Genomic DNA, 27,360 nt, shown 5'->3' on the forward strand with positions numbered 1-27,360 from the left:
CTTCAGTATATCATGTTCTATGGAATATATTTATAGTCTATTCAGATTCAGTCTATATAACACACTCAACAAATGAAGCACATATAAAAATAAGGTTTGGATCTATCATAGCTTCTTTTGTTCTATTTGTTCTTTTCTTTTCTAATATATCTAATCATAAGATTCCGAATAAAATTCACAGGAGCATCATGAGCATCAAAATCTCTGGAGCAGGTATCTCCAACATGAGCAGATTTCAGGGGAAAAGACCTCAATGGAATAAACCGTGCCGATGGGAGAGATGATGTAAGCGCTTATGTAATCTGCATCTGCGAGATGCACATCACAGCGCCCCCTCGAGGCCACCGCTGCCTCTCAAAGGAATTATGAACAGGATGGATAGTGTGTGGCCATAACCAGAGAACAATAATGCAACCATACTCCGCTTTTGAGGTGTCTCCCTTAGTTTGGTCTAACATTTCATTTTTCAATTGTTTGTACAATACTGTATTTTTTAGCGAATATTAATGTTTTTCAGTTGTTTTTAGACTAGTCGTGTAACAATAAAATAAACAATTAAATTAACTGCTGGACGTTGTGATATGCCGATGCCCAATTCGAGGCCAATATAATGTTATGGACATTTTTTAATTCTGAAATTCAGTTAAATTGAATGTGTTTTATTGGCATGAAAAATGACGGTACATTTGAATTTCAAAACTTTTGTAGCTTAGTTTGGTGCATTAAAAGTAATATTAAGTTTAATAAAAATTGTGCAATTAATTAAATAACTATTTCATTGTTTGTGGTTTCTGAAGCACATGGTCCAATCGCTGCTGCCTAAAGGCGGGGATTACAGTAGGGCCGTGGCACATGGTCCAATTAGAACATAGAGGGGTGTGGCTTTCTTTCGCTCAATCATTCAGCACCTTGGACAGCAGCTCGCACTCGACTGCGGGAGATATTCAGGGTTCGGGTCGAGGGTACTCGCCTCCTCTCCTCCCAAATAACTCAAAAGAAAGAAATAGAGAAGGGGATTTCACAGAAAATCTGTCAGGCCGTGAATTTTCTTTCTTTTCCCGGCAGTTTGTGATCCATTTTCGACGTTGGCTCGTCGCTATACGCTGCTTCTCTGCAGCGTGTCTCCTCTGCGCCTGGGATCCCAAACCACAAACGCTCAGCGTGAGTTTTGGTGTGTACCGCTATTGAGTCTCGATAATAATAATAATAATACATTCACCAAAGTCAATTGTACTTTGATATGTTTCTGGCATGGCTTCTGAGAATGTTGGCTAGTTGGATGCGATAGGCTACCGTCCTGCGTAAGTGCCATGAAGTTTCTTGGTTGTTCTCCAGCCTGGTTCAGGCTTTAATGCGCACTGAACCTCTCTTCGCCTTTCCCCCCAATTCATCTACTTTATTTGTGATCATCAGCCTTGCTTTGGAAAATGAGATTCTTCTGCGACTTTTTGTGCACATAAAATCCTGAAAGGAAGAAGAAACGAGGAGTCTGAATTCGCCTGAAGCTGCATCATCTCCTATGCCGTTTTAAGCGTCTCGACGGCACGTTTTGTGATTTTCCAAGAGAAACGGTGAAGTGTAAACACAAGGATAAAGATGAAGAAGTTCCGGAAGGTTTTGGACGGGTTGACCACTTCATCGCCTGTGAATCCAGGCGGATCTCCCGCGTGCGGCAGTGCGGCTGGGACCCCCAGTGCGGCACCAACACCGCGCGAACTGGAGATCCAGGAAACGCTGATGTCCGAGCACTTCCAGATCTGTAAGGTGGGTGCCCCTCTAGATTGTCGCAAAGGGCTTGTCTGTCATTGCAGTAGAGATGTGAAGCTAGTTTTGGCAAAGAGGCCTGTGCTAATCAATGCAGATGTTGGGAGAACTGTTGTTGATCGAGCCACAATAGAAATTGCAGTGCACCAGCAGCAGACACAATATACACAAAGATATAGTATACAGACATAGTAAACCACAGATTGTATACCTTAAAAGGATAGTTCACCCAAAAAATGAAAATTCAGTTGTCATTTTCTCAACCTCACAACCATGTATGACTTTCTTTAGTGGAGCATAAAAGAAGATGTTTTGATAAATACCTGTGTTTTTGTTCATACAACGTCAATGGTAACCACAATTATTTGGTTACCAACATTCTTCAAATGTTCTTTTTTCTTATTTTGTGTCCCTCAGACATTATAAAGTTATACAGGTTTGTAAAAACATGCTGATGACTAAGTTATGACAAAATGAAATGTCCCTTTAAGTTCCCAGCACTTAAAGAGATAGTTCATCCCAAAATGAAAAATGTTCAACAGAAGAAAGAAACTCATACAGGTTTGGAACAATTTGAAGGTGAGTAAATGATGACAGAATTTTCATTTTTGGGCGAACTATCCCTTTAACAGTTGTCTCAGTTGTAAACAGCCGTTAACAGCTCAAAACAAACATGCCAGTGGTAAGATTCCCAAAATCTCTCAGTCCCAAAAAACGGAGCCAGAACCTTTGGACTCGTGGTGTTCACATTTAAACATAGTTCTGGCTCCCTCAAAATGACTCAACTACTACTGCTTAATCCAGTCCCAAACCTTTTACATCAGCAAGACCAGATGTGTTGAAGAATTCATGAAAAAAGTCAAAATTCTGTCATTAGACCAGAAAAATTCAGACCAGTATGATTTTCCCCATGGAATGCAAAAATATATTTTTTTAGGGACTGAACTTTGCTTTATCTATCTATCTATCTATCTATCTATCTATCTATCTATCTATCTATCTATCTATCTATCTATCTATCTATCTATCTATCTATCTATCTATCTATCTATCTATCTATCTATCTATCTATCTATCTATCTATCTATCTATAATCTATCTATCCTATCGAGATGCTCAGGAGTGAGATGTTCAGAAGGGAGATGTTCAGAAGTGAAGAAGTCAAGTGATAGGAAATCAATGACATAACCGAGGTGTCTTCGCTACATAAAAAGCGATCGGGAATTCGGGATGCCTGCCGTAGTCCCCGGGCTTTGCTGTGGTTTTTCCTAAAGCTATTTTTAGATTTGTTTAAGGGCCTAACCCAGCCGGTCGGGATGGTGGAAACTGACTGTAGCGATTCTGCCTCCAATTGAATCGGTTCGATTCGAGCTCGAAATTTGGAGTAAATAATCTTTTGTAGAGCGATCGAGGATGGACGTGTGTTCTCCAACATAGCAAATTACACAGCGGAAAATGGGTAAGAATGAACGAACGAACGATAGTAGTACCGTTTGAATGGAAGTGCAGGAATGTATCACGTGCAGAAATTACACTTTATAAAGCTGCTTGTGAAACATTCCCATCGCAGCACATTTATTCACTGCCGACGGGCACACGCCTTGTTCTCACCATGTATAGTGATGGGACCGCGGTGTTGCTATGCTCTCCCCGGGAATATGGTGAGAGACTCGGGCTATACAGGTCCAACGTCCCCGAATATTTTTTGTTTTGTTTTCATCCCTTTAGTTGGCGCTAATATCCGATTCACAGAATGTATTGAAGCTTAACAGATTGGATATATTATAATTAATCATCAGCTAAATAAAATGAGGTAATCAATCAGATATTGTCAGGATGTATTTCCCCACAGAGGTAGAACATGGGTCATTACTATGCACTGCCGTTTTTTTCTTCTAACTTTTGAATATACCTGTGTTGTAATTTAAGATTAAGTAGGCCTATTTCAAAAATAATAATAGCTAAATGTATATAAGAGTTTCAGAAACATGCCCTTGTGAAGCACGCACTTAAACTGTAGGCCTAGTATCATGAATAAATTGATTTGAAAGAAAATTAACAAGATGGAAATAAACAGAGAAGGGTTGAGAGTTAGCTAACATGAAAGTGTATAACAATATTTTTTTAAGCATATTTTAAAATTTCTGCGTGCTGTAGGTCTTTTCCATATCCATGGAAGTGTAACTAGTATCTGATTTCCCAGATAAAAAAGTCGATAAGTATTATTTTGTTCTGGCTCTTGTTTTCAATGATTTTGTTCCATTGTTGTGCTAGAAAAGACTGTGGGTATTCGGGGTATGGCTCTTGAATGTTTTAAATCTTTTCTCTTTAATAGAACCTTCTCAGTTAATATTGGTCAACTTTACTCCATATCTGCTTCATTGATTTGTGGTGTTCCGCATTGTTCTATTCTTGGTCTAATTCTGTTTTCACTTTATATGTTACTTAGGTTACCTTTAGGTTCTATTTTTCAAAGTTCTATTTTTCAAAGGCATTGATAATTTACCCATTTTACCTGACGACACTCAGGTGTACCTACATCTATGAAAACAGGACAGGAGGTCAATTGAGTCATTACTAAACTTTTTGTTAAATTATGGAATTTGTTTAATTTAAATGAAAGCAAAACTGAAATAATTTGGTTTGGGAGCTCTGATTCCCAAAATCTTTCTAATATGGGAAATGTATCTCCATTCTGCAAATCGGTGGTTAAGAATCTTGGGGTGCAGTTTGATGACTCTCTGAAATTTGATAAACAGATCAACTCTGTGGTTAAATCCTGTTTCTTTAATCTGAGATCAATAGCAAAGGTAAAACCGTTTCTGTCATCTAGTAACTTGGAGAAGATTGTTAGTGCTTTTATTTCTGTAAATCTGGACTATTGTAATTCCTTGTATGAGCCAATCACTGTTAAATGGCACTATGCCCCTTTTTACAAGATGTAAAATAAGTCTCTGATGTCCCCAGAGTGTGTATGTGAAGTTTTAGCTCAAAATACCCCAGATATCATTTTTTATAGCATGTTAAAATTGCCACTTTTTGAGGACGCCTTTAAATGCAAATGAGCTGCTGCTCACGCCCCCTTTCAAGAAGAGGGTGGGACTTCAAGAGATCATGCAACAAACAAACAGGATAATCTTATGCACTGAAATGTCAGCGGTGCTCAATTCAAACCGGAGTCGGACTATAATGCCTACAGAGCCAGAGAATATATGCTGCATGGAGATAGATAAGGTATAGTTTAGTTTAATTATGGTTATAACTTATGTTGTCACCTTGCTATTATCCACTACAAGCCTGTTGTAGCGGACCCCGTCTGAATGATGCCAACAACTTTATTGATGAGTTTTATGAAGTTTATTGTACATCACACAAGATGAAGTGTCTGTTTTCACTCCAGAAAATCACTGTTAGAGCTGAATAAAACACAGTACAAGAAGTGCGCATTAAAGTCTTATCCATTAACTCTCTCTCTCTCTCTCTCTCTCTCTCTCTCTCTCTCTCTCTCTCTCTCTCTCTCTCTCTCTCTCTCTCTCTCTCTCTCTCTCTCTCTCTCTCTCTCTTGTACATACAACATACACAGCGAATTACACAAAAACACTTGTTACAACTAACAGTAAACAAATATATACAGACTTTATTCCTTTTCGGGGGTTGCTTAGTAAACTTTATATCCGATAAACTCAAATGTACCGACCCCTTTAATGAAAATTAAATCTGGCCTATAAGCAGACATAAGCAATGGTGAATTGTATGAGTTATTATTCTATGGACAAGTATATGCCTCATGGACTGTCAAAGGGGTTGGGTTGTTTGGGATGTTGACAGAGACAGTTCTCTGGAGACTCAGATCTGAAATAGACTGCCGAACACCCTCTCATGTGCTCAAGAACACACTGTGACACCCATTTCTGGTTATGATCACTCAACTGAATTATGAGCTTTGACAACAACTCCCGTCACGGGCTGTCATGTTTCATGTGTGGTAGAATGTCTCTCTCTACTCCAGGAGGGATCTGGCATGCACACAGTAATAATAGGGTCAAAGGCATAGAGGAAAAATAGAAAAAAAGTGAATGTGTATGTAACATCAAAATGAAAGGTAAAAAAAAAAAACAGGAGGGAACTTGTTTTTTAAGCCAATCAGCAATCAGTTTTCGCACTTGCAAATGACAAAACACAAGGTAGATACTGTGAATCTGTTCCTCTTCCTCAGTGCTCTGAGACTGCAGTGGCAGCGCTGCTTGTGCGAGCAGCCCGCTCTGTCTGCATGTATCCTCATCTCTCAACAGGAAAGCTGTGCTCACTCGACCAAAGAGAAACACGTCTCTACATTGTAGATTGATTTTTTCATCATCAACACTGTTTATAGATTCAGCAGAGTGAATTCTTCTATCCTAGGAATGTGCTAAACTTCTTGAAGGGTATAACTCTTTTAAAACATTGCTGTGTCCAAACAATGGTAAACAAATGGTAGAGTGGAAGCTTGTTTTGTTGTTTTTGTTTTATTGACTTTTTGGATTTACATTTTTTCCCCTTTGTTTAATATAAGAATACTGTATATAAATGTATATTCAAATATTCCAGAAAAGCAAAATATAGTTACTGAAATATAGTACTGTTAAAAATAAATTAATACTTTTTTCAGCAAAGACATTTAATTGTATGAATGATTAATCAAAGAATCCTGCAAAGTATCAGTTTCCACAAAAATATTAAACAGCACAACTTTTTTTCAACATTGCTAATAAGAAATGTTTCTTGAGCACCAAAATAAGCATAATGATTTCTGAAGGATCATGTGACACTGAAGACTGGAGTAATGGCTGTTGAAAGTTCAGCTTTGCCATCACAGGAAATAAATTACATTTTAAAATGTTAAAATAGAAAAGAGTTTTTAGTTGTAATAGCATTTCACATATTACAGATTTTACTCTTTTTTTTTCTCAAATAAACAGTCTTGGTGAGGATAAGAGACTTGCAAAAACATTTTTTTTTAAATCGTACCAACCCCAAACTTTTGAATGGTAGTATTATGCATTTTTAACCATCATCCATTGTATCTCCAAGATCCCAGTATATTTTCTCAATTCAGAGGTTCTGGGCACCCAGAAAGGTCCTCTCTCTCTGTCTTTGAGAGGAATGACATCTAAAAAGATGTGTGTTGAAGTGACGTGTAGCTATTGACTCTTATAGAGTTTTGTTTGGAATCAGGATGACGTCCTTCTTCGTAGCACCACCTGTTTCCCTTCGTCACGGCGTCAGGTGTGTTCTTGAGACCGGTGTGACTGTGGAGGATGTGCTGGCTGTTGGAGAGGTATTGCATCGGAATATTGCATCGGCTTCACGCATGGCATGAACAAAGCTGTGGTCGTTTTTGTGAAGGAAGAGGTTCAAGTTAGCCGCCTGATAACTAATGGAATTGTGGTAAGTGGAGAGTTTGTTGTTGTTTCACCGCTTGTTGCGCCAACTAAGGTAACCGTATCTAACGTGCCTCCATTTATTCCGAATGATGAAATTGAGCGAGGGCTTTCACGGTACGGAAAATGTGCCATCGCGATAAAAAACGCTTCCACTCGGCTGTAAAAATGAAGCGTTAAAACATGTAATGTCTTTCAGAAGATAGGTGTTCATGTTTTTGAAAGAACCAAATTTAGACGTGTCTTTTAGAGTGTACGAAGGAAAGGCATATATGATTTATGCTAAAACGACGGGAAGCATGAAATGTTTTGAGTGTGGGGATGTTGGTCATAAGAGACTAGCATGCCCAGCCCACATAAAGCTGGGAGTAGTGGGACTAGTGTGGCGAGCGCCGGGCCGAGTGTTGCGGTGATGGCGAAGGCCTTAGAGGCTGCCTCGAGTTGTGGAGGAGCGGGACGCTCAAGCTGTTGAGGCCGAAAGAGTTACTGATAACGGTCAAAATGAGAAAGTGGTTGCTGAAACAGAATCAAATGAAAATTGTGAAATGGACGATGATATGAGTGACCAGATTTATGGTGAAGTGACAAGTGCTAGGCTACTGGTAATGTTGATGCATCAAGGGATGATGAATTGTGATACAGAGATAAAAGATGATGATACGCTTTCCGATATTTCTGATATGGGCTCACAGATAGTGGGATAGGTGTATACTTTACAAGAGATTTAATGATTTCCTAGATTCGACATTTGGTAAGACTGTTGATGTGACAGATTTTTTCCGGACGTCTCTGTTGTTGTTGCAGAGAACGTTTAGGCCTAGCTATGAGGCTTTGGATAAGAAGAAAAGATTTCGATTGAAGAAGATGGTAACAAAACTGCGAAAAGATACATTTGTTTCTCAAAGAAGACATCAAGATGACTAAATCTCACGTGGTGGCTTTTATACTTTGCTGTTTTTTTCTGTCTCTCCCCACTCTATAGGTACTTCTCTTCTTACATGGATAATTTGAGGGTGGGTTCTCTAAATCTGGGGTTCCCAAACTTTTTCATTCTAGGACCCACCTAGACAAGTATAATCAATCTCAAGACCCACCATAAAATGTTTAAATGGAAATATGGGAAAAAACACATCTTCATTTAGTAGGAGAGAACAGTTTTTATTTTCCTATTAATTTAATTTATTTTCATATGAATGAAATATATAATTGATTGCAATACCAAAAGGCTTGAAAGAAATACAGAATAAACAGACTGACACGCATGTCTTGTGATGGTTGTAGCCGTGATCTGTATTTTGTTTTCATTGCAGTCAGAGCAGAAAATCCACTCTCACCATAGGTAAGTGGTAGAAAAGGGTACCAAAACTTTGAGTGCAGCAGGTCCTAATGTGGGGTATTCCTTGGCAACAAACACCCAGAACTGTCCAAGACTCTTTGACTCCTGTCTGAAGCCACATCTCAGCTCCTCCTCTGCTCTTCCTGTTAGGACACAGTGCTCTCTTGCCTCACTACAAAAAGGATCCCGTATCCAGTCCCATTCTGTCATATCTACAGATGATTGATTGATAGAAAAAAATAAAATTACTATTACAATGAAGTCAACTGATAAGAGTGTTTAACATGTATATAATAATAATAATAATAATAATAATAGAACCAAAAATATATATCTTACCTCTAATATCAGGAAAATACTCGTGGAATTTTCTGAATGAGTGCACCGGGCTGAGAATGTACAGTGTCTCGGATGCATTCACAGTCATTGGCGCACACTCCGCACAGTGATGGAAACATGTCCCACACTCCTTTTTTCACTCGGGATCTCCACAATTTCAGCTTGCTGGTGAAAGCTGTGATCTTGTCCGTATAGGTCAGGATGGATGATGATGGACCTTGCATGGTTTCATTCAGTACATTTATATGAGTGAATATGTCCGACAGATAGGCAAGCTTCGCGCACCATTCTTCATCTGACAGATTTACAGCAAGAGGAGAATGAACATTTGCTAAAAACTGCGAGACCTCTTCTCGCAGCTCAAGCAGACGAGTTAACACGTTCCCCCGTGATAGCCACCTGACCTCGGCGTGAAGCAGGAGGTGCGGATGTTCTGAGCCCATTTCAGTGCATAGCGATGTAAAAAGTCGTGAGGAGAGTGCCCCGGCCTTGATAGCATTTACTATTTTGATGGCAGTCTGCAACACATCGTTTAACTCCGGGTGCAGTCTCTTACTGGCAAGGGCTTCTCGATGTAAAAAACAGTGGGTAAAAGTAGCTAATGGGGCCAGCTCCCTTACTCGAGCAACAAGACCACTTTTCTTGCCTGTCATTGCAGCCGCACCGTCCGTGCAGAGGCCCACACAGTTTTCCCACTGGAAGCCCTCGGACGTTATGAATCCAAAAGCAGTCAAAAATATCTGCCCCTGTCGTTCGTTCTTTCAGTTCTTCACAAAATAAGAAGTCCTCAACGATGTAAGTGGAGTCAACGTACCTGACATAAGCCAGTAACTGCACATTTTGCAACATCTGTGCTTTCGTCCAGTTGTAGAGCAAATGCAACACTACTCCGGATTTTGTCACTTGTCTGTTCGCGTAAATCAGAGGACATTTCCTCAATACGCCGTTATACTGTGTTATCAGAAAGTGGAACTTTAGCGATCTTTCCTGCAGCTTCTTTACCCAGCATTTCCTCAACGATGTCTATGCAGGCTGCCAGCAGAAGCTCCTCTCTTATGGTGTGTGGCCTTTTGGATTTTGCGATTCTATATGCAGCTAAAAATGAGGCTCGCATTGCTTTTTCAGGGATGCTGGCTGTACCTTTAATCAGTTTTTGCTGACGAAGATACTCTTCTTTTTTTTAGAAGAAAATACGATCGCCCCTTGTTGGCGTATGCAGAGTGTTTTGTTGTGAGGTGCCGTTTAAGTTTTGAGGGTTTCATGCTAGCACTGGCCAACCTTTCTAAGCATAAAAGACATTGAGGGACTTCCTCACCGTCTGGACCTCCGCAGGCAATAAAACCAAGATCAAGGTAGGACTGGTCATATTTTCTGCGTGGCTCCTTTTTAGATTTTGTTGTTTCTGACGACTTCTCACAGGTCTGCGATGCCTTTAGTTTTAAAAACTTTTCCATTTTTTTACATATGCTACGCGGAGTGCGTGGTCATTGAATGCTGTATTTGTACTGATGTAGACAGGTGACAGTTCAACTCAAATGAATCAGATGATTTATTCAGTGAGTCATTCAATGAATGCTATGTTGATTCAGACGTCTGATTCTTATGTGTGTGTGTGTGTGTGTGTTTTTTTTTTTTTTTTAATGATTCCTTAAAAGAATCGTCACTTAAGAGTCGTTTGGTCATTAATCGGACTGGTTTTGTTTCACTCATCGTAACGTAATTTTAGCTGCAGCTAAGTGCCTTTGTGCGACCCACCTTTTCTCACTGTGTGACCCACAAGTGGGTTGCGACCCACAGTTTGAAAACCACTGCTCTAAATATTAATGGAGGAAGAGGGGTAAATTAGCAATGGTTTCAGAATTTCTTAAAATTTAAAAGGTTAATGTTTCTTTTTTTTTTTTTTTTACAAGAAACACATAAGGATAATGAAATTGAATGGGGTATGTGGTGGGAAGGCAAGTTTGCTTTGAGCCATGGGACATTTAATAGTGCGGGAGTGGCTATTTTATTTTCTGCAACCATGAATGTTTACATTTTAAATGTGGAACAGATTGTTGAAGGTAGATTATTGCTAATAGAAATTGAGTATGACGGAAATATGTTTGTGTTTGTTAATGTCTATGCTCCCAATAGTGGTCCTGAGAGACAAGATGTATTCTTTTAAAACTAAGAAATGCCATCCAGAAGTATGAGGATAGTGTGTGTCTTGTAATTGGAGGGGACTGGAATTGCACAACAGATTTTACAGTGGACAGAAATGGGGAAGAGCCTCAGTCAATCAAGTAGCACACTGTTAAAAGTTATGCATGAATTTCAATTAATAGATGTATGGAGAACAAGAAATATTGGTGTGAAAAGGTATACATGGTTGAAAGTGTGTGACAATACTAGATTTTGGGGTGCAAGATTGGATAGGTTTTATATGAAAGAAATGTGCAATAATAGAGTAATTGATGCTTGTATTTTTCCAAACGGGTTTTCAGACCACCATATGATTGATCATTTGGTTTTAAATGTAAAAAAGACACTAAGATCTAATTATTATTGGCATTTGAATGGTAAATTATTACATGATGTTTTTTTTCTGTGAGTTTTAAAGTGTTTTGGAGTGAACGGAAGTTGAAGAAGCTTTTGTTTGAGAATCTTTGTCAATGGTGGGATGTGGGAAAGGCGAATATAAGATTATTTTGTCAGAATTATGCTTTTCATACATCAACTATGGTCAAAACAACAGTAAAAACTCTACAAAAGGACATTTGAGTTGTTGGAAAAAAATCTTGTAACTAATAATGAAGGTGTACATTGTGATGCGTTGAAAAAGAATTCGCCGTTCTCCTGGAATTGATGGACTATAGACTTTTATCAACAGTTCTGGGAAATATTTGGACAAGATTTTTATGAAGTGTTGCTGGTCTGCATTAGAAGTGAAACAGTCTTGTCGCTGCTTCCAAAGAAAGGGGACTTGGGACTTCTCAAAAACTGGAGACCACTTTATTATGTTCTGATTATAAGATATTTTCCAAAATGTTTATCAATAGACTTAAACACTGTTTAGACTTGTTGGTTCATAATGATCAAACGTGTTGTATAGCTGTAAGATCTATTTGGATTTTTTTTATTACGGGATATAATTAATATTAATAATCAGTTTTATCATGTTGATCTTGGAGTTCTGTCACTAGATCAAGAAAAAGCTTTTGATCGGGTTGATCATCAATATCTTTTTAAGGTGTTAAAGTATTTTGGGTTTGGTGACAGTAGGGCTGCACGATATTGGTAAAAAATGACATTGCGATATTTTATTTTTCTGCGATATAAAAACAATTTCACCAGATGACTTGAATAGCTCTATTTGGAAAGAATGAATCATTCTAGAATGACTGGGGTGGTTTTGTCATGGAGTAAATCCGTATAGAAACTAATATTAATAGAATGTTAACTAATGTTAACTATGGAACCTTATTGTAAAGTGTTTCCGCTTTATGTCTCTTGAGTTCAGTGTTGGACAGATCAGTTGTTTTAACCATTCATTAAAGTGAATCGGTTCAAAGGAGTCATTAGTTCGCGAATCAGATGTGTCATTAACGGACCACGGCACACGTTGTGTGATTATCCAGGCAGTTTAGGACATCGCACAAGATTTGTCGCAACACAGAAAACATTTCATCACTAGATAGATTTTTTTTTGTTTATTGAAAGTGTGGTTTGTCATCTGATTCGATCTGAATGTGTGGAAAGCTTTTCAGAGAAGATAAGGGACCATTATTTTAGCACAATTCACAACCAGTGGTAGTTAAAAAAAAAAAAAAAAACTTCGATCTTCCGACCTTTTACCATCGTGTATTCTCAAAGATATTCAGTCAACTCAATTCATTAAATGCGCGAGGGAGGGAGGGAGAGAGAGCAAGACAGTTTGAAGACGGTGAGAGTGCGCGTGCGCGACCGGGGCTTTCACTCCCTCTGCTCGTTCAAGCGCAGCAGTCAGTCATCTACATCACTCACCGGTCAAATAAGGCTTTGGCGGGACAAAAATACGCCTTAGTAAGGCTGACAGAAAACAGCACGCAAGTTCCAGTCTTCTTGCAAATTGATAAACTCTCACACTATGATGGTTAAACTTTGCAATTAATCCGCGAATCACAAGCGTTACGGGCCGGGGAGCTGCTGGCCCGTAGCCTACTGATCATGAATCACGGATCAACGACGATTACGATCCTTGACATCGCACATCCTGCGATGTGACTATCGTGGATGCGCACATCACGGTATCGATGCTAAAATGATACATCGTGCAGCCCTAGGTGACAGATTTATATCCTATATTCGGTTGTTGTATTGTAGTTTAGTTTATGGTGAAAGTAATTGGTGGATTAAGTGAACCATTATCTGTGTCAAGAGGTATTGGACAAGGATGTCCACTTTCCGGGCAATTATACAGCTTGGTTATTGAACCTTTGTTGTGCAGATTGAGGAGGAATCTTGAAGGAGTTGTAATTTGTAATTCAAATGATAATTTTAAATAATTTTTATCTGTGTATGCAGATGACATTGGTGTTTTTATCACAAGTCAGAAGGATATTACACAACCTTAAACCAAACTATTGGAATATATGAAAAAGCCTCTTCTGCTTGAGTTAATTGGTCTAAAAGTGAAGGGTTTATGATTGGTTGGTGGGAAGGTACGGTGGAGACAGGACGGATTGAAAACATTAGGAGTTTTTTTGGGGAATGACCAATTTCAAAAGAAAAATTGGGAGGGTCTGCTGGAGAAGCTTAGGTGTCTGCTAAATTGTCAAAATGGCTATTGCCACAATTGTCCTATGGGGGAGAGCTCTGGTTGTCAATCTCGCTGCGTCGATTTTGTGGCACAGGGGTATAACTAGGAGCCTCCTGAAGAACTTATTTCTATGATACAAAGGACATTTGTTCATTTTTTCTGGAGTGGACAGCATTGGATCCGTGCAGCTGCACTTTACTTACCAGTTCAAGAGGGCGGCCAAGGCTTGGTGGATGTGAGGTGTCGTATCCGGGCTTTTAGGATTCAAGCTGTGCAGAGACTTCGCTACAAAACGGATGTGGTATGGGCCAAAACTGCAAGTGCGTTTTTGAAGTGGGCAGGAGTACTTGGAATTGATAGACACCTGTTTTTAATGAAACTCGAGGAAGTAAGCCTGTCAGAGCTTCCACCCTTTTATAAGTCTATGCTGCAGACATGGAGAACTGTTTTTAGAGTGGAGCGAGATATGGGTGACCAAGGACATTGGACTCCAGAGGAACTGTTGTTTTTCAACCCAATGGTCCAGACTAGACTGTTGTCCTCCCTGAGCGTGAAGAGATGTTTGCTGAGGAATGGTGTTCAGAAACTTGGACATCTCCTGGATGAGAGGGGTTGGAAATCCATTCAGGCACTTCAAGAGATGGCGGGGTTAAAGTCCTTGCGTCTTGTTTCAAAAATTGAAAGAAGAAATCTGTAATGCACTACCAAGCAGCTGCAGGACTTGGATAGGACTGAGACAAACACAGGACATGATAACTGGTCAAGATTTTCCAGAAATAAAAATTTCACCTGTCATAAATGAAGATGAAGTTGCAGACTCGATTTTATCTTTAAAAATGTGTCTAAGAAAGCAACATACTGCACTACAGTTAAAGTCACACATCGAGATTCATTGAAGAGGCAAAAAGCTGCTAGATGGCCAGAACTGTTACAACCAGACTTTCTCGTGCGGGACAGGTGGCGGACCCTGTATAACCCCCCTGTAGAGAAGCGTACTGCTTATCTACAGTGGCGGATTATTCACGGGGCCATAGCTACGGACCGACATGTGGCACACCTGAATCCAGCAGTAGTTGGGGAATGTAGATTTTGTGGGGAACAGGAGGATCTAGAACATTTGTTTTTTAGGTGTAACAGACCTGGGGCATCATTTATAAAACTGTGCGTAGAATCCTTACTAAAAGTGTACGTGCGCCCGAAAGGCAAAAATGTCGTACGCAAAAAAATATTCAAACTTATAAAACCGTGCGTACGCCAGAACCTGCGCAGAATTCACTTTATAAATCCCAGTCAGCGGAAGATTGTGCGCACATGCGTCTCCACCCCGAAATAACCATATATGGAGATTACTATTAGTTTTACTATGCATATCCTCATCTGCATATCATTTCTATATGATTATTCATCCACATGATAACATGTTTAACGGTACAAGACATTAGGAAAATATGAAATATTGGATGTGCCGTCACATTACATTAATAAAAATCATTTAGTAGCCCATCCTTCCCTTGTTTTTTAAATAAATAAAATAAAATTGTGCAAAATGCATTTCAGAGATAGTTTTTCTCAATCTTTTCTCTGGCCAAATAGTATTTTAATTGATTTATATTTTTAATGGAAACAGATAGACCTTGTTGTGCATTATTTGCACGAAACCATTTTCTCAGACAATCTGCTATCATAAGCAATTATCTATGTAGTTAACACATTAAAACACAGACAGCATGCCAGAGAAAAGTGTTCAAAAGCATCACATCCACAACAAATATTTATATTTATTGAATATAAAAATGTTGTAACTTCTCAGTAATGATTTCATGTTACTGGCCGTAATTCAGAACACAATTCCAAGAGGATGGCTCTTGGGAATCGAAATCGGCTCATGAGCCAATCATCATCATGAGCAAGGAAATCTTCACGGTCTCTGAAAACACGCTCCCTCCGTAGAGCGTCATTAGCAAGGTCTTCTAACAGCGCTAGAGCATCCATTATGATGATATGTTATATACGCACATACCTTTTTATAGCCCATTCATTACAAAAAAATAGTATTTGCACCTGGTTAAGAATGCTGATAATGATAATTCAGGTTGATGCAATTTGATTTATTGGGTGATGTAATAGGATAGTTTAGAAGTTTTTCATTTTAAATAGTTATTGCTATTTGGGCCAGTTGGTGTCGCCAAAACACATACTCTTCTAAAAGAGTGCGTACGCACGGTCAAGAGCATCCTTACGGTGCGCACTTATTTACGCCAAGTTTATTTTTTATAAATCCCGATATGTGCGTGGAAAAATGCGTACGCATATTTCTATGCCCATTTGTGCGTACGCAACGTTTATACATCAGGCCCCAGAAGTTTTATTGAGGATTTTTCTGATGAAGTGTTTTTTTGGGGGAATGAAATACAGTTTTTCAATGAGGAGGAAAATATGTTTATTAAATTATTTGATGGGAACAGCTAAACTTGCAATTTGGAAAACAAGAAAGAACAAAGGTCTACAACTTGCTAAAATAGATCCTGAAATGATGTTTAGACGGTTGGTAGAGGGAAGACTGAAAATCGAATTCGCTTATTACAGACTTACAAATAATGTGGTTTTCTTTTGTGATGTATGGTGTTTTAATGAGGTACTATGTATAGTACAAAATGATCAGCTCATTGTGAATTTTTAATTATAAAGTAATTTTAATAACTGCAAGTTGTAACGTAACGTGATGTAAGGTTAACTCTCTCTCTCTCTCTCTCTCTCTCTCTCTCTCTCTCTCTCTCTCTCTCTCTCTCTCTCTCTCTCTCTCTCTCTCTCTCTCTCTCTCTCTCTCTCTCTCTCTCTCTCTAACTAACATGTACGTTCTGTTTTGGTTTAGTTTTATTGGCTCCATCTGAAATCACATTCTTTCCTACTATATAGTTGACGAAAATCCGTATGTGGCAAAAGAAGTATGTCCGAATTCACAGTACTCATAAAAGAGTAGGCAAGAAGTACCCGGATGACCTACTACTTCTGTTGAGATCCTGAAATGTGTATACGATCGACACTTTCCTATCCCATGAGGTCACGGGAGAGGATTTATGAATGGCAGTGAAGCGATGTAAACAATGCTGGTAGATCGAATGTAGTATACATCCAGATTTCATACACACATTTATACTATATAGAACATACTTTTTTAGTGGTCGTGAAGTAATTACTTATTCAAAACATTATTTTGGACACAACCATTGTGTTTTGGTTCTGTTTTCCCTGTTCTGGTTTGCCTTTGTTTCCTTTATTGTTAATTAGTTCTACACACCTGTTTCTGTTCAGTTGATTACTCTCCCTTTTTTTTAAGCCTTCAGTCTCCTATATTTTATTGTACGGTATTGTTTATGTTATGCGTGGTTATTCCCTAAGGTTCTTACCTGTGATTCTAGTGGAATTTACTCTAAAAGACTCCTTTGATATCCTTTATGATCGTGCCCTTACTACAGCCTACACAGCACCTGGCACCCTTACTTCTTTCTGTTTATCTCTTTATTTTCTACATCTGCTCAACTTGATTGATTTCCAATGGTATCATTTGTTTGAACCTTATTGTTATTTCTTTCCATCATTTAAACTCAGTGTCGTCTCTCCAGTGACTGAGCAGGGCTAAGGTAGTTAATACTCCAAACAGCTCTTTGCTTGTAATCACCCATAAATGAATAGCCCTATTCAGTCAATCTATATCCTCTAAACCTTTTTCCACTCCACTTCTCTGATGCCCCTTCATTTTCTCTTCTTGTAATTGAGTGACTCGCACAAAAGAAGAAAGTGGAAGAACAAATTTCTTTTCCGAGGATTTTGTGTTTCTGTGTATTTGTGCACGTATGCATCCGTTTCGATTTTAAAGCTGCAGTCGGCAAGTCTGGCAGATTGAGTGGACTTAGGCAAAATTTTGAATGTTTACAAGTCTCATGGCCCTCCCCCACTATCAAGGAATACCCTCCCACCGAGTTCATGCTCGTCAGTGCGTGTGCACCAGGTTATCTGTGAACGCGCCCGTCTCATCAGCATCCATCAACACCATGGAGTATTTGGAGGTATGCTGCCCTGGCTAATCTACCGATAGATTGCAATTGCTAACGTCATTTATACTCTAAATGAGCTTACTTGATTTTCCGCCATCACTCTTCGTTACTGCGCGAACTTCCGCGAACTTCCAGCGTGTGCATGTCATTGTAACGTGCGCGAGGGGTGGCGTGTGCCCGATCTGTGATTGACAGTCAGATCTCACACCCCCCCTGCGCTGATTGGGCCCGATGATCCGGGAGCTGTGGATTTTTGCAAAACAAATAACACGCTCCAGGTGGAGTTAGAAGCTCGGGTTTTTTTCTAAAACCTCTTTATTTATGTTGTTCTGTCGGATTATAGTGTCGATTTCACTGAATATGATAAAAAAATACTGATAGTCGCTATTACATAAAATGATAGGCCTACATGATGTATTCTTCTGTATTCTTAAAGCTGTTAAATTGTCAGAATTTTTATGGAAGCCTGTTGCTACATCAGAGTAAAACTAAAAATAAATAAAAACTAATTGTATGATGAAGTTTTAATAATAATAGTCACATTAAAAATTATGTAATATTTGTTTTAACTCATATTGTAAGATATAAAGCCAAAATTACAAGAAATTGTCATGCTGTGATATATAAGTCACAACTGTATGTTCAAAATAAGTCACATTGCAAGAGGCCTACTCCTGGCTTAATTTAAACCCTGTCTGGGAAACCGCCCCATAAAGACACATTCTGAGATATAAAGTTGTAGTTAGCAAGAAATTATGTTGCAATTTATGAGAAATAAAGTTGCAAGTGTGAGATAAAAAGTTATGCAGAGGCGTAAACTCATTTCCTAGATTTCTAACAGCCTTCTGATAGACAACTGCGCTTTATTTGTCACTCTCCTCAGGCTTGATAACCGTGACATGTAACATGTGACAGTGAAAGTGAAAGAGACAAATGTAATGTCTGGCTAGAATTGTGCGATTGCTTCAAACGGCGTCCAATGCTCAATTAAGAAGTTGTTGCCTCACCTCCATGTTGACCTCACTGCCAACATTCATCAATATTTGTTTCAAGTCAATGATGATATCACCTCCAACAGATGCGTTCATTTGTGATTGGCATTCTTCCATAGCTTCCCTTTCCAATGACTTCAGCATTGAACAGTCTCCCTCTCTGGATAGGCGAGTGATGGCTTATATGTCTGTAGACGGAAATCCAGTTAGGCACGTGCACATGCACGCTCAAGTACACAATGGCTTGTAAGCTCAGTAATTGCATTCTAAGTCTCGCTTTTAGCGCAGCTTGAAGCCCGCAGCATAAACAGCAGCAGGGTTCAAACAAGCTGCGCCCACACATTCCTTTCAAGTGACGTTTAGATACATATTATTATGCACATACACCAGCTCTAACAAAGACAAGATGGGCAGATGGATGCATTAACAGTCCTGTTGTCATTCAAAGGACAAGTACTTCCAATTAACCTTCAGGTTGTACTGTGTTTGTTTCCAATCTCTTGGTACTTTGGACTGTTTTTTGACTGATCGTTTTGTCATATTCTGTTATGTGTGTGCAGGATGATGGTCTGGTTTGTAATTGATTGGTGACAGAACTGCTTTTAAAGTGGGCTGTTTGCCCTCATGTGGCTTCACCGGGGCCATGACACACTTATTGACCCAATAAAAGAGCCTCATTTCTCTTATCTGGTATCAATACCCCTCCCTCCCACCACTCACTTCTTTCTGTCTTCCTCCCCTTCACTCAATTGTTTTAAGGTTATTTGTTGGATTTGAGGCGTAATACCATTTCAGGCTGATTGAACCAGATTTCTGATAGAGAATGGTTAGAATCCTGCTCTGTTTGTTTTATTCTTTCCTTATTTGTAGTTATCTTCCTCATTTCACTTATATTCAGTATATTTTGTCATATGAGAATGCTATATGTCTGGGTTTCTTCCTCTTCTCATTCTTTATTTTCATTGTCTCTTTGTTTTCTTTCTTTTATTCAGATTTATTTTCTCACATGCTCTAACCCTATGGATGTATTATGAGTCAGATTGCATTCCTAGTTCATTTTTGTCTTTGGAAGATTATTATTCTTGACAGAACTTAAGCTGAGACCACAACAAGCTTTTAGTGTATGTGTGTGTGCCACATATTTATGTGTGTGTTTCTATACTTGCTTTCTACAGTCAGAAAAAAGAGTTTTTGTTAGTTTTTGAAGATGCTTTTTTTCACCAAAGGAACCTAGTCTGCTTATTATCACGGTCCTGCTTGAGCAATCTGAGGTTAAGTGATTTGCTGAAGGGGGCAATCCTCAGTACTGTACTTCTCCAGTCACCAAATAACACATCTTTGCAAGAGCAACCTCTGAGCAATAAATCTATCCTCTGGGATCCCAGGGATTGAACCTTAGACCCCAGAATGAAACAACACAGGATCCTACAGCTAGTCTCAGCCTCAGATGGACTACCCACTAAACATTCATGAACAAGCTGATGTCACAAAAAGAGCTTTCTGAAATTGTCAGTTTTTGAATTAGAAAGAAAATAGCTGGATTTGCTGAAGTTTGGGAGTTATGTCACTAAGTATTTGAAAGATAAGGATTTTATTTGAGGCAGTTAGTAGTGAGTGAATCATCAGATTAGTTTGAGTTATTTACATTTACATTTATTCATTTAGCAGATGCTTGTAATCAAAGCGACTTGCAAATGAGGAGTGCGACATCATGAGCAATTCATTCTTAAATGAGATGTTCTGCAAAGCGAAGTGTTGCTCAGTATTAATTTTTTTTATTATTTTTCATTTTTTCATTTAATTATTTTATTTAAGGTACTTATTTTTTTATATATATTTATTTATACATTTTTATACACTTATTTTTTTTATCATTTTATATAACTGAATAATTGTAGAATCAATTTCCTGTAATAAGTTGCTTTAAGTAAACATGCCTACTAAATTATTTACTAAGTGCAGCAGTACTTTAGTGTTACTTTATGGCTACGTTCACACTGTAATTTTTTGGAATTGTCAATCCCTTTTACTCAAAAGTGTGAGTGTCGAAATTAACTGTTCACACAACAACTTACCGTAGTATCTTAAATACTGTCTGAATATGCAATGGGAGTCAAGCCCGTATTCTCTTACCAGTAACCATAGCAACAGTGACCAAAGTAATATCAAAGATGGCAATGTCCCTAAAACTGAAAAGACTTATCACTTTTGACACCACAAGAGTCCAATCGATCCACGAGTTCATCCGTCAAATCTTCATTAACTGACAACAGCGTTTATTATTTGGGTGGAGAGCGGGTCATTTGATTTGCGTGTAGAACACGAAACTGATGGGAACTGCTCCGGTGGAGAAAAGTGACTGGATCTAAAACCTTCAGATGACACACAGCTTATACAGTATCTGTGTTGTAGTAATTTTTTTTAAACCACATATGAAAACCCACATCACGCGGTAGACCCGTGTTTGTGCAGCGCAGAGTGGCTCTCTCATGTGACGTGACAGACAACTACAGTAGCTGTCCAGTTCAGTAGCGTTCACACAGTACATGTTTTCCAAGAATGCGGTTGAGAGTCCTGAACATTTACGGGTGTGAGTTTGGTTATAGAATGCGGTTGTCACTCCCGTAAATAACTGAACTGTGTGTGAACATCACCGAATTAAGGAGTCAAATACAGAATTGACAACCGTAGTCTGTCGTTTGTAGGTGAACATAATTTTGAAATTGAGATTTGAAGTATGAATACAACCATCTCATACACCTATCTTTCTATGTCTCAGGCTTTTAAAGGTTCAAAAGTTACTCAAAAGTTCAGTGTCTAGATGTTTCTTTTCTGGCTGAAGGACTAAGAGGATGTAGCTCTAGCTTCATGCGTATGAGTCATACTGTACATCACATAGTGCCAATCTTGAAGCTTCTCTTCCTGAAGCATGTACGGATCATCTGTGGGATATTAAAGGCATAGAGCTTATCAGGGAACAGCAACAGAGTGTCTCCACCAAATGTATCAGGCAGCTCTGAGAGATTTGCTACATATGACCACAGAAGTTTATTGTGCAGAACGACATTTTTTTCTTGTTTTAAATATTGGATTTTCGGAAATGAAAACGCTGCAGTTGAGAACGTATTGTGTGTTTATTTTTAGAATGGCAAAATAATTGTTAATATAACAACAAATTTGTGTTTAAATTGTAAAATATATTTTGCCGTGTTATATTCCACCACTTGTCATTCATATGTCTATGTCTTGTGTATGTCATTCAATGGATTCTTTTATTTTGTCTATCGGGAATTGATTGGATTGTTGGATCATTGTGGTTCGCTATTATTGCAATCACAGATTGAGATGAAACGTCATTGCAAGTGGTAGGGATGTTATTTTGATGAAATATTATGAGGGCACAAGAATAAAAAACAATAATAATTCACAGATAAATCATTTAAAATAAATACTGCAAAATTCAGAAAAGAGAAATTGTCTTTTTTGATTTCATGGTGACTTTAAGGTACACTATGTACAGTATGTATGTATATGTGTGTATATATATATATATATATATATATATACACTGTAAAAAATATTTTCTGCGATTCAATATTTTTTGTTTAACACAATTTTTGTATTACAATTAACACAGTTTTTTCCCTGGCATCCTTTGTCTAGTGTTACAATATATGATCACACTATCTGGGGACGGTCCACATGTAGGCCTATCCTATGATCAGCCAATCATTCAATCAAGTAATGTAATGTTAGGATAAATCAAGCATGATAAGATGCAAGAGAGAACTCTATTTACTGTTTGTCACATTATATCATGTTATATTATATTATATTTGGTCTTTTTAAGACTTTCATTATCAGTGATTGTCGAACCCAATTTGCCTGAATGAGCACCAAGGCTTAATGTGTGGACGCACATGTACACTAACCACTACATCACAGCTTTGACTCATTTGTTCCTTAATATTTCATATGTTTGTGCTCTGACATACACATATATGATATTACGAACTATCAGTTTGTGTACTAAAGGCAGCATTAATAGTTTCCTCAATACATTTTTAATACATGCTGCATTAGTAATGATTTCAACAGACATTTATATAGACCATCTTTTGCTTACACTGTGTTATATTGCATTGCAGCAACAGATCAATGCTGTGTTGTGTATATATAAATAAATAAGTGTGTGTGCCGAGAGGGTATTATATGAATGGAACTGATGTCGACAGTCCATCCAAGAATATTTGGGAGAGCATATGACAAGACCTGTTGTTCTGCTAAAACGATAACGTGCCGTGTGTGCGTGTTTGCGAGAGGCACAGTTCGAGTGTGAGAGTGAGATCTGCAGTCTTGGGCAAAGAGTGGAGCATGGGAGCGCTGGATGTGTGGTCTATTTTTAGATTGGGGTCTAGACTCGCCCGCCCCTCTGAAAGAAAAGGCTGAGTGAATAAACGAGAAAGAGAGTTCATTGTGTGTATGTGTTGGAATATTTATATATTTATATGGAGCGATGGAGAAAGAGTGGTTTGAAATGTAATTAGATAGAGATAGATAGAGCTAGGGCTAGAGGAAGAGCGAGAGACCCTTGCTCAGTGTTCTGGAAAGTTCTATAACATCAGTGCCACGCAGGTCTATTTACTAAATGTTTCTCTCCTCCTTCCTGTGCCTTTCCAATGCAGAATTAAACATGTTGTCGACTACAAACCGAAAGCCAAAATTAAAGGCGAAGGCCAGAGATATAGAATGAGAAAGAAAGAGAGAGAAAAAGAGGGAAAAAAAAGATCTTCTGGCCATGAAATATGAATAAGGCTTTAAAGATTGGGGCCAGTAGATGTATTTTTCATCCTCGCTCTGTACTATGTATATTTAATGGCAAATGACTCTCTTTGCAGCTCGTATGGGGCCTGTATACCCCGCCACACACCCCCTTCCCCGCCCCCCCGCCCCCCCCGCCTTTATGCATGGATACAGGGGGAGGTCCCAGGGGCTCCTCGTCTCCTTCCTGTCACAGGTCACATTGCCCTGCTGGGACAGACAGGAGGTCAGTGCCCCCTTGTGTGTCAACCTCTTCTCCAGCCCATGATTAAAGGCTGCAGAGCTGCCAAACCCAGACCACCCGCCCCTACTCCAGCGGTGGGAGACGGGTTTGTGTGAATGTGTGTTTGTGTATCTCATTAAAGGAATAGCTGTTTTCAACCTAATGTCTGTGTACCACATCTGTTATGCTATAGGCTATATATATACATTTGTGCTGTAGCTTTTATCTGCACTTTTTTTTTAACTTTATGGTACATTTTGGAGCTTGACAGAACTTGTTCTTTATAAGCTTTCATTGTATTTAAATGAGAAGACTGAAAAAAAAAAACTTTTTGCGTGAGTAAATGACAGAATTTGTATTTTTAGGTGAACCATCCCTTTAAATGTTTATGGGCCAGATTTACTAATTTACTAATTTACTACTTATTTAGCTTGTGCTAGCGTAAATCGTCTTTTACCATTTACAAAACTACTGTCAGGATTTACTAAAGGCACGCAGTGAAAAATTAGCCCTGAAAAGGCGTAGACGGCTATTTTTGCGGCTGAAATGATCTCATATGCATTTGTAGGAGTTTCCCTTTGGGAGACAAAATTTATGGGAGGAGAGTATTTAAATGAAGCACGCAACGTGATTTACTAAGGTTTGCGCTAGTCAATTTACTGGTATTTGCGCCATTATTTACCGTAAAAAAAGCATGTCTTAAACTAGACGCTAATTTGCGCTGATCTTGGTAGATTGCGTTGGTCATTATTATGGAAATGATCTGACGGCTGCGTCTGTGTTCTTTAATGTGCGCGTCGTCAGTAGATCACGCACAGAACTTTCCACTCCCATCTGCACTTTTTTGGAATTGCACTCTTAGGCTAATTTGCCCCGTTTAGTAGATCTGGCCCTAAATGTGTTATGGTCAATACAGTGTGTTTCTATTATAAATGTATACTTACTATAAACACTTTCCCAGTTGTTTATGTGTGGAACAGAATTTAAATTAGCCTATTCTGTGTACTAATTGATAGTGTGCCACATATGCAGTATTTTATGGTTCTTATGAACTGACTCTGCCCTTCTTTACAAATATGAGCTGATAGAGAAAACCCCTAAACACGATCTGTCACTTACTGTAATTCCTATTTAAACATTCACAGAACAAGAAGTCACAAAGCCATAGTCACAAAGCCATTGCGGCAGTATTAATGTAGCTGTAGAGATTTCCATTTTAATCATGGCGTCACATCAGTTACAAAAAGAAGTATGGGTTGAAAGAATACCAGCAGCATGACAGTAAGTATTTTTGTATTATCTAGCAAACTGCAAGACAAAGAGACGGGCAGATACACACAGCTTGTAGAAGCTGATATAGCCCGTATGAATGACTTGGAGAAATGGAGGGTGGGGAGGCTTGATCCTTGGTTGGCACAAAAAGCATGCTACAGCACGCTCAAACAGAAACACACAGCATATGTGGTCCTGGCCTGATTCTCAGCATTAACACACAACTTTTTTCAGGGTTGTGACAGCTAGACGTGTGGTGTGACCACGTTTGATTCTGTAACTGTGAATGAGCAAGATTGTGTTGTTTTATTCGTATGTTTGTGGCTGAAAGAGCTTTTAAGGAAGCGAATGAGATATACCGTACCGTTTGGGGTTGGCAAGATTTTGAAAATTCGTCAAGATTTTGCTTATAAAGGCTGCATTTATTTGATCAAAAATACAGTAAAAACAGTGATATTGTGAAATATTATTATAATTTAAAATAACAGTTTTCTTTTTAAAATATTATATATATATATATATATATATATATATATATATATATATATATATATTAAAAAGAAATTCTGTGATAACGAAGCTGCATCATTACTCAGCATCATTACTCCAGTCTTCAATGTCACATGATCCTTCAGAAATCATTCTAATATGGTGATTTGGTGCTCAAAAATTTGATAATTATCAAAGTTGAAAAAAGTTGTGATCATTTTCTTTTCTTTTTTCATTTCTTTTCAGGATTCTTTGAATATATATATATATATATATATATATATATATATATATATCCATCTTTACGGTCCCTTTTGATCATAAAAGTATCAATAGTGCCTGCTGATTGAAAGTATTCATTTCTTTAAAAAAATTTAATTAAAAATATAACTGACCCTAAACTTTTAAATGGTAGTGTATGAGAGAGAGAGAGAGAGAAAAAGGGTTTGCTATACACAAACACTTAGTCACAATTCACCCAAAAATGAAACCCACTTTAAGAGTGATGGAACAGTATGGAGTAGTAGAATTAGGGCGGAGAAATTGAATAGCTAAAAGACAGAGACAACACCCCATATCAGTTTGAGAGAGAGCAAGAGACAGAGCGAGAGGACAGAAGCCCAGAAATTAAGAAGGGAATGCGAGGGGGATGCTTAAATAGTCTGCAATAAAGCAGAGCACTGAATGAAAATCTATACGGCGAGGCATTCATTAGCACTCGTTTGATTAATAGAGAAGATAAAGCAACACTCACACACACATACGTTCTGAAACATCGAACGCAGCCACGCCCATGCAGACGCTGAGCAATGATTCCAGATGTTTGCCTTAACCTGCAGCTTTAGTCACAAGTCGAGAGAATTTGGACATGACAATGGTTATCATCACAGCCTTATTACAGCTTAATAGCCACGGATGGAACATCACACTCACTCCATCCCGTCTCTCTCTCTCTCTCTGCCTGTCTTTCGCTCGCTTTGTGATCACTCCATCTTGTTCATTCATCCAGTACTTGCTTGCATCAGTCCCGAGCTATGCAGATGAATTATTGATGAACGTACCTCTATGAGGGAGCCAAACAAATGGGGGAAGTGAGTGAGCAAGAGTGCGCAAAAAGTGATTTTTACAGTCAAAAAAAATAGAGGGATAGTTACCTCATGGACTTGTCACTTTCTCTTCGTTTCCCAATCAGGAACTATTCTACACTAAACTGCAGAATTGTTTCTAAAAAATGTGTTTTTTTTGGACAGTCACAATTTGCGTCACAGCTCTGGAGCCGCATGTGTGATGGATTTCAGCACCATCTGTGGTGGACAGCGCCAGAGCACTAGCACAGACCCGCAGGCTGTGTATAGCTCTCGTTGCACCCTTCCAGCACCGACGGCTGTGGACAGCACCTGCTCTTACATTTCAGAGCACACATTCTGGACAACTTCTGTAATCTGTACAGTTCAGTGCACCAAATAAAACACACACCCAGAGGCAGAGCTGCATGATTTGAAGTTGGCCCCATAACCAGCTCAATTGAGTACAGCGATTGCAGGCAGTTTGCTGCAAGTATAACAAGGCTATATATATATATATATAATAAATAAATAATTTAAACGTATCAACATTTTTTTTTTTAAGTGAAAAATGTCCTGGTTATAAAAACCTGATCTTCTGAAATAAGACGGGTACACTACTGTAATTATATTAATAATCTATATGTGAATAATAATTATGTAATTATTCATCATTTGTGTTTTAGTGTATTCTTGTGGAAACAACGTATTCACAACATGATTTACACAGTTCATTTGTGCAATCACTTGTGCATTTTCTGCAGATGCACATTGTAATATGTTTATATATTGTATATATCCGATTACT

At 38.5% G+C, this 27,360-nt stretch overlaps 1 protein-coding gene across 19 annotated transcripts in view; it reads left to right on the forward strand.

Moving 5' to 3' along the window:
• The first annotated feature begins 890 nt into the window (after positions 1–890).
• stxbp5l (syntaxin binding protein 5L) overlaps positions 891–27,360 on the forward strand; it is a 207,934-nt gene continuing 181,464 nt past the window's right edge. For 11 of the 19 annotated variants that reach the window (XM_056242089.1, XM_056242095.1, XM_056242098.1 and 8 more), the window contains exon 1: positions 892–1,764. In XM_056242089.1, the coding sequence (XP_056098064.1) occupies positions 1,597–1,764 (168 nt within the window). In that variant the 5' untranslated portion in view covers positions 892–1,596. Of the gene's footprint in view, positions 1,765–27,360 lie in introns of all 19 variants that reach the window. The other 8 variants (XM_056242082.1, XM_056242087.1, XM_056242084.1 and 5 more) reach the window with 1 other exon arrangement.

The sequence above is a fragment of the Rhinichthys klamathensis genome, unplaced genomic scaffold (assembly GCF_029890125.1).
Source record: "Rhinichthys klamathensis goyatoka isolate OS25496 unplaced genomic scaffold, OSU_Roscu_1.1 h1tg000693l_1, whole genome shotgun sequence".
Lineage (NCBI taxonomy): Eukaryota > Metazoa > Chordata > Actinopteri > Cypriniformes > Leuciscidae > Rhinichthys > Rhinichthys klamathensis.